The following is a 12,687-nucleotide window of genomic DNA, read 5'->3' as shown; positions in this document are numbered from 1 at the left end:
TCCTGGCAACATGTCCAAAGTATGTCAGACGAAGCCCCAGAATCCTTGCCTCCAAGGAGTAGCTTGGTTTAATCCTCTCCAAGATGAATCTGTTTGTTTTCCTGGCAGTCCGTGGTACATTCAGTACCCTTCTCCAGCACCACAGCTCAAAAGCATCCACTCTCCTTCTGTCCTCCCTAGTCATTGTCCAACTTTCTGATGCATAACAAGCGATTGCAAATACCGTGGCCTGTATCAGGCGCACCTTAGTCTCCAGAGAGACACTGTTGCTCCTGAGTACCTTAGAGAGGTCCCTAACAGCAGACTTTCCCATCGCGGTACGCTTTTTGATTTCCTGACTGCTGGTGCCAAGAGTGTTGACTGTGGAGCCGAGCAAAGTGAAGCTGTGAACACTCTCAATCTCTTCGTCATCCATCCTGACGCTGCCAGTTGGTCCAGTGGCGAGAATCTTTGTCTTCTTGACGTTGAGCCTTAGTCCATACTGAAGGCTGCAGTCCTTGACCCTTCGCAGCAAGTGCATAGTTAATGAAATACAGATAGACATTTCTGTAGTACTCTCTGCTTTCAGCTGAGATCCATTTAACTTTGGCTCTATTGTCCCTAGTGCCATGGCCTCTCTAAACCCCACTTGCACATCTGGAAGTTCTCTCAATTCGTTTTTGGATACTCTTTAGTAGGATTTTGCTTGTGTGTGATATTAGTGATATTTGACAATTTCCACGCTTTGTTGGATAACCTTTTTTAATAAGTTCCTTTAAAACAGTAAATTCACAATAACATAAAACTATAAAAAAATCCTCAAAATTAATAAAGGAATTCTCATGAGAATTCTTATAAGAAATCTAAAGTAATAAAAAACAAAATACCAAGTATATTGATCATTCTAGTATAAAATAAGAACAGAGACACATAGTGTCAAGCATTAGGTATAGTATCTCAAAAATAGTTCCTAAACGAAGTAAAATTGGCTTTTCTGGGAACATTTTCACTGGCTAAAATAAAACATCCTCCAGATCCTGATTCACCCTTGGAGGAGGGAGAAAGTATTTGCTCAGCAAGGTAAAATGTGTTTTATCTTGCCATTTCACATCGTAAATGATCGAGAACATCAAACAGCACATGGATTTGGTTTGCTTTCCGGTAACTGTTCTCATTTGTTGAAGGGAATTATGCAAAAGGAAAAAAGAAAGAAAAAAAAAAGCACAAAAAAATCAACAAAACCTCAAACTAAACAAAGCAAAACAAAAAACACCAAAAAAATCCAAAACATTGAAATTGGTACAGTAACTGGGGAAATGGAGGTAGGTTTGTCAGAATCAGTAAGACTGGCTCAGAACAGGGCAGGCTTCAGAGCTACTCTACATAGGGTCACTGTGGGAGGCAGGAGACTTGACAGCACATAACAACATATCCATATATATGTGGCATTAGAAAAAGTTTCTCTAAAACCTGTCATCTGACAGTGAAGTTATTACTCTTATGTTAGATAACATGATACAATTTATCCTTATAATTTAGAAACAAAGATAAAGTTTCCAGAGATAATATTTTCAGAGTAAAATAACCAAGGTTGTAATAGGCGCATAGAAGAGAAAATAAATAGGATAATGTATCCAAAGACAAATTAGGTATGTTTGAGCCCATTATTGCAGCCATTAAGTGGCATGCTTGCTAAAAGTAATTGAGTGCTAACCAGGAGGTTGGTGGTTCCAAACCCTCCAACCCTGCAGGAGATAGAGGTGACAGCTTGTTTCCATAATGATTCAGTAGCTTTCAAAACCATAGGAGGAAAGTGAACTCTGACCTCTGGGGACCCTGTCAGCTAGAATCGGCCAGATATAGCAGAGGTTTTTAATGCTAAATAGTTACGTCCCTATTGAGTTGCACTGCTCAAACGCAGGCCACACAGCTATGGTGGTTTGAATTCACCAGTAGCTGCGTGAGTGGGCCTTTTCCTCCATTTGTGATTTATAGCCTCAGATGCCCAGATGAGGGTTGCTAGAAGTTTAAACCTACTCCATAGCGATAGATTATTTCAGAAAAAAGAATAATACAAGTAGAGAATTAAATAGCCTTGCTTGAATTAAAATTTGTATTATAAAGGAATTTTTTTCTTGTCATTTAGAAGGAAACTAAAATATTATGAAAGGAGTTTAGATATACATGTGAAGGACCTTCAACTTTGCTTTTCCAAATCCTATTTTTTTTTTTGTTACCCTATCTCCTCTTGACCAGGCTAACTGATTTGCATTTATTTCCTTTCTTTTCTATGGTGGATTAATTATGTTTCAGATTCTTGTAAGTATTTCCATCAAGATTTATTTCCTCTCCCCTGAGTCTGAGCTGGCACTGTGTCTCTTTAACCAGTAAAATGCGATAGAAGTAACCTGTGCCATTTCTGGGCTGTTTTTAAGAGGACTGTCAGCATCTTAGGATGTTCCCTCTCGGAATGCAGCCACGGTGCTGTAAGAAGCCCAGACCAAATGGAGAGGCACGTGTTTAGACAGCCCCAGCTGAGATCCCAGCTGACACCCTCCATCCACTGCCAGTCATGTGTGTGAGCCATATTGAATATCTCAAGCCAGCCGATTGCAGCCCCAGCTGACATTAGGAGCACTGAAGAAACATCCAGTTTAACCCAGTAAAGCCAGACTAATGGGAGATAATAAAGTGGTGGTGTTAAGCTGCTTCTTTTACAGTAATTAATAACTAAAACATCTTCCTCAAAAAAGTCCTGAAACTGAGACCATGGAAAAACTCATTAGCTTTAATGTATAAATGGGTGAAGTTTTAACAATCTATGCCCAATTCTTGTAACTTCTGAAAATCATAAGGCAATATTTTGAAAAGTTCCCATTTGAGAAGCATTTAAGTTTGTTAAAAGCTACATGAAGGTAATAATAATTATAAATTACTGAGTTAGCATAAAATGCACCAACTTTTATTGATTTTGTGTGTACAGATAGGCATGGATGGCTAAACTTAATCTCGAATACTTTTAGCTTGTTGTCAGGAGGGATCATTCCTTGGAAAGGGACATCTTTCTTGAAAAGTGAAGGGTCATCAGAAGCAGGGTGAGGTGGATTGACACTGAGATGGTAGCAGTGGGCTCAAGTATGCCAGAAATAATGAGGATGGCACAGGACAGAACAGGGTTCAGATCCACTCTTCATAGGATCGCAAAGAGTCCAAGTTGTTCCGTGACACCTATCAACAGAAACAGATGATTAAGATCTTAAAACCACTAAATTTGAGTTCTATAAATTATTCAACTCTAAAACTTGAGAATTTGTGTCCTTTCCTATAATCTTTTAAAAGATTTTTCACTGCTTAAAACTATGTAGTTAAGGCAATAAAACAAGAGACTTTTAAAAAATAGTGTTTTTAAAAAATAAATAAATAAATACTATCAAGTTGATTCTGACTTGACGTTACCCTACAGGACAAAGTAGAAGTGTCCCATAGTTTCCAAACCTAGAGACTCTATGAAGCAAACTCACATTTTTCTTTGCAGAGTGTCTGGGAGGTTAAAATAGATTTAAAACTCATTACACCACTTTGATTCTTTAAATACAAGCTACTGGACCCCTGTGGTATAGTCTGCAGAAAGTTATTCTGCTAACTCAAAGGTGACACCTCTCTGGTGGTTCAAAGCCACCAATAGCTACATGGAATAGAGATGGGAAGTCTCCTGTGTGATTTACAGCTTCTTCCAGACTTGCTGGAGGGTCACCTGTGAGTTGTTCTGACTTGACAGGGGTGAGTTTTTGAGCTTGGTATCTAAATACAGATTATATAGAGATAAACTAAAGAATAACTCATTTTGCCCACAAGATTATCATAATTATGAGAACAAATATGCAAATTAGTTGAAGTATTGTTATTGGTCTTGTTATAATGCAGCAAGCTCAACTTTAAAATATTAATGGCCTTTAAATATTTATAGTTATGCACTAATTTCATTTTGAAAGAAATGATAATATTTGGATCGCATGCCCCTTTAAAAGCGTAAACATATTTCAGCGCAATGGCAGTTGTGTTACATAAAATATAATGTGCTTAGAGCAGCTTTTTTAAAGACTTGGACTCTGAATTGTTCTGCTTCTGGGGCTCGTGTGATGACTATGTAGTATAGATCTGGAGAGAGTTTTTAAGACTCTTCTTGACATAAATGAACAAAATGGTTCCTTGGAAACCATTCAGGTGTCCCATCATGGTAAAGCATGGATTAAAGGGTCAGATTCATGCCGTGTGCAGTGCCCTGCAATGGATGGTTCATGGAACCTGAGATGTCTATTAAGGAAGGGCTTTGCACTTCTTCCAGGTTTTTAACTACTGATGATAAAATTAAAAAATCTGTTTTAAAATTATCTGTAAGGTGAAGTTACTGAGAAATCTAACCCAAAAGGCATGCTCTTACAGAAAGCTCTTTTTCAATACGAGCAGTGCAGTTGTAGCTGAGGACATGTGGTATATATTACAGTGCCCAGGGAATTCAAACGTCTGCAGTGTGGAGTTACAGTGAAAGGCCAATTTAAAAATGAAGTGATACCCTTTTGCTTCCTTCATGGCTCTCTTACTCACCAGTTTCTTGTTAGTGTCACATTCATCTGCACCAGCTTTTTTGGGTTGTACGAGGGAAAAGGAAATATAGAGAAGGCCAGAGTGTGGCTGTATGGACTTATTTGCTCCCACTGCCCTCTGCAACATACACTCAGCATTTCATACGGAGCATCACAAAATCTCTCACAACCGCTGCACAAATGGATGTTTCGGAATTGTGCGAGGGCTGGCTGCCTGACTCTGTAATGGGCTCAGCAGAGCTGTCCATGGTTAGTACATTTTTTTCCATTAGTTGAAAAATCAGGTAATAATAGTCCTCCTGGTGAACAAAACTTATTAGAGGGTTAGAGAAGGAATGCTATCTCTCTCAGCAGCAGGCAGGAAGAAATTGCTGTTGAAAAGCTTACCTCTCTAGGGAGGAATCAGATATCAGACTTTGCCAAGCCTCAGGTCCAACCCATAAGGTCCCACCTACATCCCCTCCCCATCCCAGCTTTGTTAGATTGCTAGCATCGATCGCTGCCTTTTTCTGACCCAACAGTGGGTAAAGGAAAGAGAGTCTGCAAGACTGAAAGCCAGCAAGGTGGGGGTGCAGGACTGGGGCCTCTCTTGTAGCGAGAGAAAGAGGAGCCCGGTGGGGGCCTTGGGGACTAAGCGTAACTGGTGCCTGCCTGTTCCTCTTTGATTTGATGGCCTTTATTCCTCCTAATTGGATAAAATAGGAAGTCACTGGCAGTCCTGGTTTGCTGGGTGCACTGATTTTACTCAGTTCAAGAGTGGGGGGGGGCGGTGGGGACTGGGAGAAGAGGTAGGGGGAAAGAATCCTAGAGAAAAAACACATACACACATGTTTAGATGAGGAAGGGAAAAGAAAGAGACAGAGACTATGAAGAAGAGACAAGCCACTGAGGAAGAAAGTGAATGAGCGCTCTAGAAGGACAAAGAGGAGTGGTTGGGGGTGGGGATGGAGGCAGGGCGGGGACGGGAGTGACCGCCCCTCCTGGCCCAGCGCTCGCCCTCAGATCCCTCCGTGATGAGACGGTTTGCAGGGATGCTCCGAGGGCAGGCACCTGCTGCTCTGTAATGATTCAGCCTCTTTCAGCCGCTGCGTTAACACAACAGGATGCTGTTGCTACTGTCACTGCTGCCTCTGCTGCCGCCGCCGCTCCTGCCGCCGCCGCCGCCGCCGCTGGTCCTGCTTTGGCTTTTACTTCTCCTGCATGACAGTTGTTTTCTTCATCTGAGCAGACAGCAGCTTCAGATGCTGGAGGTGAGGAACCTGCCTTTCAGTTTGGGCTACTGGTTTACTTAACTGAACCACAGTCAGCTGGTGCTCTGGCGTGGTCGCTGTTCCCTTGATGAGCCGGGATGGTTTGAAGAAACATTTAAAAGAACTAGAAAAGTGGCCCAGAAACAACAGCTTAAAGAATCAAGAAATACTTTTCTTTTGTAGTTGTCAGAAGCTTCTTTTCCCCCCTTTTCGTCTTCCTGAGCTCCTCTTGCTTTGGATAATGGCCTTGGACTTGGACTACTTATCGATTTCCACTTACAAGATGCTGTCTCATTTGGTTGGGGGGGGCTCTGCATGGTAATGGACCATGAGAGAGGCCAGGCCTTCTGGAGGTGAGCCGATGGAGATTTATTCCCCAGACATGTCTGAGGAAGCTGCTGAGAGGTCCTCTAGCCCCTCCACTCAGCTGAGTCCAGATCCATCTCTTGACGGGCTTCCGGCAGCAGAAGACATGCCAGAGACCCAGACTGAAGATGGAAGAACCCCTGGACTCGTGGGCCTGGCACTCCCCTGCTGTGTTTGTCTGGAAGCAGAGCGCCTGAGAGGTTGCCTCAACTCAGAGAAAATCTGCATCGTCCCCATTCTGGCTTGCTTAGTCAGCCTCTGCCTCTGCATTGCCGGCCTCAAGTGGGTATTCGTGGACAAGATTTTTGAGTATGACTCTCCCACTCACCTTGACCCTGGGGGTTTAGGCCAGGACCCTATTATTTCTCTGGATCCAACTGCTGCCTCAGCTGTGTGGGTATCATCTGAGGCATACACTTCACCTGTCCCTAGGGCTCAATCTGAAACTGAGGTTCAAGTTACAGTTCAAGGTACCAAGGCTGCTGTGCCCTCTGAAGCTTCAGCTGCATCAACCCAAAAGAATCATGGTTTTGCTTTTTCTTTCCTGCCGACTGCTGCACCGTCCTTCCATCAGCCCACTCGGAACCCTGAGGTGAGAACACCCAAGTCAGCAGTTCAGCTACAAACAACAGAAACTAACCTCCAAACTGCTCCTAAACTTTGTAAGTAGAGAGAGAGAGATGAATATAGCAAGGGGGTGGGGTCAAGGTCCCCAGAGGTGTTCTCTAGAGCATGTAGCTCTTATTCCTTCTTCTTCATTTTAATTGCATGGTTTTGTTTAAACAAATCACGTGACTGGATGCTTAGGGTGGTATTGGAGAGAGGAGTGAAAGGCTCTTGTAAACTCTGGTATGAATCACTGCTTGGCCAGAAGCTCCCTCTAGCCTGATGTTAAACCTGGGGCAGGGTACCTGAAACTTGAGCATCCTCAATCATGTGTGAATTTAAGCCAGATTGAACTATTTCTAGCACTGTTTAAAGTGGCAACATCTAAAATTTCTTACTTGTTCTTTCCAATTCAATTTGAATATACCAATGAGTATCACCTTATATCTGTCCCTTGCTGCGTTAAACTCACAGGAGCCCCAGGCTGCTAGTTTTCTTTATCTCATATTCCCTCACTATTTTCCCTACATTTGTATTTCACCTGGTTCTTCCTGAACTGTATCAAATCATAAAACATACACAGTGCTTTAGCCTCTCACCTAGTTTGAGACTATTGCTTTTCTTTTCCAGATTGTAGTTTAGGCTCTAGAGCACTGTATTAGTGTGTGTGTGTGTGTGTTTTATATAGAACAACTAACTGTGCATAGGAGGATTTTCCCCAAGTTAGTTTTGTCCTCTTTAATCAAATGTTTAAATAGCTTCCTTGGCAGTCGTTAAGTAGTAAAAGATCCAAGGTGCATCATTTTTTTAGACAGGCATCATTTTATCCCATCAAGTTGCAGCAACCACATTTAATAGTCTCTGAGTGAACCGAGCCCACGCTCTTAAAACAATACCTAGCAAACTACTGCTGTTTGTACCAGATCATTGCAATAGCTTCATAATGGAAAGTTGACAAAGATAAACCCATGACTAGTCAGATAGTTTACAGTTTTCATGTTGAAGAGAGGTGCTGGCTCCTTTTACAGAAATTTCTAGTTCCTATAATTTTGTTTTTTGATCTTTCATCATTGGTATTGATATACTTATATTTAGTAGATGAACACTATTGAGCATTCATTGATATCCCCAAGTAGAAAAAGAGTATGCGACCACAGAATTTGGTTCTTAATAAAGTATGTAAAACCTCTGAACTTAAAGGAGAGTATGAATATGGGTTGCGGCTTGAAATACTTGTTTTCTTTTCCATCATCCAATAAAGAATACCCTTTCCAGACACTGCATTCAGTACGAATGATAGAACAGCATAGCATAGAAACAGAAAACTTGAGCTGTGCTTAAGTTTCAAAAGCATCTTAAACATACCAGCTACAGGGACAAAGATTTAAAAAGAGAGGGAGAGAGACTTGTTTTGCAGATGTAATTAAGGAAGAAACTCCTTTATGCATACACTGCTTTGTATTTTTACCAAATCCCTGAAGCATCATTAAGGTCTGACAGACATCACTGCATTCGCTGCCTCTTCCCACCTGGCAGAGTGACCGGGAATTAATACCCAGATGAAATGACAGGCTATAAAAAGCAAGCGCAGATCCTGCGAAGAAAGCAGAATCTACCAGGAAGACAAGGTTACTTCTCCAGGTTTAACATTTAAAGCATAAGCCCTTCCTTAAATGTACCCAATTAGGTTTTGCCAGGAAAGGAAAGCTAAACCTCTGAAAACTCTTCGATCACATTACCTTGTAATATGAGGAAAATAAAAGAGACATCAGCACTGCTTGCTGGTGGAGGATCAGGTCAAAAGTATATTGTGAAGTTTTGAGAAATTATATTTTAAACTAAATTCTGTTCCTGCTACTAAGTGTTTTAATAGATTATACATTCTGTAGAGCACACTCCTCCCTTTTTCCAAGCTAAGACATTGATTTTGTGGCATTTGCATTGAGTGGAGAAAGATTTACTGCTGCCTAAAAGCATCGCAGTGGCCCAGGCTAGCCAGCGACACAGCTGCAGCATTCTCAAGTGCATTGGAGATAAGCCTGGAGAAGCAGCCTGAGAAGTAGCGTTCTGTTTAAAAGTTCAACTGGACAGTCGGTTAACATTTTAAAACCTATGCTATTTTATGTGTGGGTAAACGCTTGCTTTTTCAACTTATGCCTTTAAAAAAATAAACAAGCAAGCAAACGCCTGGCATCACGCACATTCTAAGCCTTTTAAAAGAGACTGATCGGGTCCAGAAAGCTGTTTACAGAGACTCTAAAGTGGTTGGGTTTTGTGTTTAGTTTTGTTGTTGTTGTTGTTTAAAAAGATTGTAATCATTAACTAAAGGAAGGACATGAAATAATAAAAGCTTCTAATTGGATTGCCATTTTGTAATCAGTCTTGCTATTTACTCTCCAATGGAGAAAGTATTGTTTAGTTACAGAAAAATACAGCGCTTTCTGTTTGACAGCATGCATATTTTTTATAGGAGCAGAGCTGTTAGGGTTTACATTGTAAAATGACATTATCATATCCGAAACATGTTCTCCAGTGCTTTCAGGACTTGATTCTGCCTTTCCTATTTTTTTTTTATCTAGCTCAGCATATTCACCATATTATGTACAGAGCTGCAGCCTTCAAGGTCATAGTCTGTTGAGGGCTAATTGATTCTTCTTTATCCTGGAGCCGGAGAGAGTGGAAGAGAGACAATCTCAGTAATTGTGTCTGGTGTGTTACTCCCCAAACCAATCTACTTATTAGAGCTAGCATTTTAGATTTTAAATATTTGGATTATTCTTCCTCACTGATGTTCTTGAAAGTGCAACTTTAAAACTGCAGACAAATGGCAGCTTTTTTAAAGTATTACTTTTCATAAAGTAACATGTCTTATTTACATTGTTTACCTATAAGCAGACCAGTGAATTTAATACAAGGCTAGAATAAAAGCACATATATTTTAAATTCTGAAGTTTTCCTCTGAGTGGTTAGTGATTTCTCATATAACAATCATTTTATTACCATGATGATATTGAAGTTTTTCTTTTTTTGAGTACTACAGTACTTGAACAATGAATTTATTTTCTATGCCAACAGTTTTAGATACATTGTAACATCTTTCTATATGAAAAGGACTGATTTTTGGTGGTGAGATTTTAGATTACCATAAAAATGGGTGCAGAGTTTCAGCAATTGCCAAGAAACTAGGTGGCATTTTGAAAAAGAAAATGTATTTCTGGATAGGAAAACCTGCTTCCAACGGGCTTCTGTGTAGAAAAGTATACTAGTATTTTGATCTTAGAGTGAAATTTGCTCTCTCCTTTGTGTTAAGTCTCTTAATTGGGTTGCATGGTAAACCATTGTTACCACAGTGACACAATAAATCACTGTCATTTGCAAAAAAATCTCAAAATGATTAATTAAATATGCCAAAGATTTCTCTTCTCTTCGATTACAAGTGGCAATTATTTCCAGTACCAAAAGGTGCTCCTTTTTCCTTTTAACTGCATTTGCAGGTATTTTAAAATTTCAAAATAGTGACTTCAAGTAATTTCTTTCCACATTACCCTTACTTGGATATGTTTAAACATGTTTAATATGAAGACATTAAAAATTGGAAAATCATGTAATAATATGAAGAGTGAGCGCCTGAAAGGTTAAGTGAATATGCCCAAGTTTTGTGTCCTCACAGACACACACATTATCTGTCCCTGTTTCTGTCTCTCTGTATCTGTTTCTCTCTCTCTCTCTCTCTCTCTCTGTGTGTCTCTCTCTCTCTCTCTCACACACACACACACACACACACGTATTTGACTCTTATTATATTCTCCTTGTTCTAGAGAGTGAGACCTTGAACCTCACTCTAGCAGCCTAAGTGACATTTGAATAACCATTCAGGAAGTACTTTAAATGGGACCTCTGGTTAAGCATGCATAGTTCATACCATTACAATTAAATTTTCTTCCTTGCTTCCTGTTTTACTCTTATTAAATTTTGAGTAGTCGTGGGCTTTTCCCTTTTTATTTGATCATCCATACAGTGCTCAGGTTGCTTTTGCAAACAGCTTGGGTTTTCCAGGGTGAACTCTTCCGAATTTATAGCAGATGACTCTATGACACTTCTCTCTCCTGCACGTCGCTTTCTGATATTTTTATCCTATTTCACATCAATCTTCTGCTTCTTCTTTGTGTCCGCTTTGTCATTCATATCTTGGATCTTCTTTATGACCATTTGGACTTGACATGGTGATGTTCCTTCTATTTGAAGTTATCAGAGAATATTCACTTATCTATCTTATCCTTGGCATAGAACTATTTTATTTTAGTACTGAATGACACTTACCATTGTTATAAGTGTGCGCACACAAACACACATGCTCAACATGCCAGTTCATTGACACATTAACTTTGATGCTTCATCCTTCCTCTCTGCTGACTCTTAACTGTTTGTACGTGCCAGTGTTTTTATATTCCCAGAAATTTATTACATCTCAAGTCATGGATCTTTGTTCTTTTTCCTTTACTTTTCCTTCTAATAATACCTTATATTATTCTTTTAAACTAAAATGGAGAGATAGTTTGTGAATTGACATATCAAGAAATATAGCAGTTCTGACTTGTCAGAAAAAAAGGCTTGACGTTTCTAAGAAGCAAGAATGTAACTTGTCTGCCGAATCTGTTGAACTTTCTACCAAGTCTTAATTTATGCTATATCTGTGTTTAACGATCATGTTTCCAGTTTTGTAATATTGCTATATGTCATTGCCACACTTTACTGTATTTTCTCATTTATTCCATAGACATATTAATATGTGATAATATCACAAATGCAACTAATATGTCTCAGGAGGGAGCCCTGTAAGATAATATTTAAGTGCTCAGTTGCCAACCAAACTATTGGAGTTTTGAGCCCAGAGCTGCTCAGTGGAAGATAGATAGAGCAGCGTGCTTCTGTAAAGATTGCTACTTTGGAGACTCTATAGGGAAGTTCAACTCAGTCCTGTAGGGCTGCTTAGAGTCAGAATGGACCTGACTTGACTCAATTTGATTTTGTGAGGTTTATGTATGCTGAGCAAATTATTTAAGAAGCTGGACTCTATGAAAAGGAATTTGGCACCAGGATCAGAGGGAGCCTCATTAATAACCTTTTTATATGCAGTTGACACAACTCTGCTCTCTGAAAGTGAGTAGGACTTGAAGCATTTGTTGCAGAAGATTAAGGAATACAGCCTTCAGTAAGCATTACATATTGGTGTCAAGAAAACAAAGATTCTTACCACTGGATCAATAGACAGTGTCATGATGGAGAAGAGATTGAAACTGTTAACAACTTCATCTTACTTGAATCTACAGTTAGCACCCTTGTACCAGCAGTCAGGCAATGAGGAGATGTATTGCATTCAGAAAATCTGCAGTTAGAGACCTCTCCAAATTACTGAGGAATAATGATGTCAGTTTGAGGACTAAGATGCATCTGATTCAGGTCATGGTCTTTCTGATCATTTGCTATGCATCTGACAGTTGGATAGTGAATAAGGATGACAGAAGAATTAATGCCTTTAAGCTGTGGTGCTGGAGAAGAGCGCTGAACATCCCATGGGTGGAGAAGAGAACAAACATACATCTTGGGGAGGGTGTTGCTGGAGTGCTCTTTGGAAGCCAGAAGAAGCTTTGCCTCACATATTTTGGGCACGTTAGTAGGAGGTTCTGTTCCTTGGAGAAGGACATGATGTTTTGAATGGTGCAGGACTGACCAAGGAGAGGAAGACCCTTAATCAGGTGGTCTGACACAGTGACTGCCTCAAAGCATTCTAGTGTATGAGGAAGTGTGAAGATGGCATAGGATAGGATAGGGTCCAGATCTGTTGTTCATTGAGCTGCTCTTAGTTGTACTCAACTTGACAG

General features: G+C 40.2%; 1 protein-coding gene across 2 annotated transcripts in view; it reads left to right on the top strand.

Annotated features, from left to right (window-relative positions):
- The window catches only part of LOC102844713 (pro-neuregulin-3, membrane-bound isoform-like), a 252,668-nt gene that overhangs the window by 114,026 nt on the left and 125,955 nt on the right, over positions 1-12,687 (top strand). Inside the window, exon 1 of one of the 2 annotated variants that reach the window (XM_006884119.1) lies at positions 5,218-6,861. The exons of the other annotated variant lie outside the window; for it this stretch is intronic. Within the exon in view, the coding sequence (XP_006884181.1) occupies positions 6,162-6,861 (700 nt within the window). The 5' untranslated portion in view covers positions 5,218-6,161. Of the gene's footprint in view, positions 1-5,217; positions 6,862-12,687 lie in introns of those variants that run through there. 2 annotated transcript variants of the gene reach the window in all.

The sequence above is a fragment of the Elephantulus edwardii genome, unplaced genomic scaffold, assembly GCF_000299155.1.
Source record: "Elephantulus edwardii isolate Elephantulus edwardi_28Jun2011 unplaced genomic scaffold, EleEdw1.0 scaffold00031, whole genome shotgun sequence".
Lineage (NCBI taxonomy): Eukaryota > Metazoa > Chordata > Mammalia > Macroscelidea > Macroscelididae > Elephantulus > Elephantulus edwardii.
Note: the sequence above shows the minus strand (reverse complement) of the source record. Positions and strands in the feature narration are given on the sequence as shown.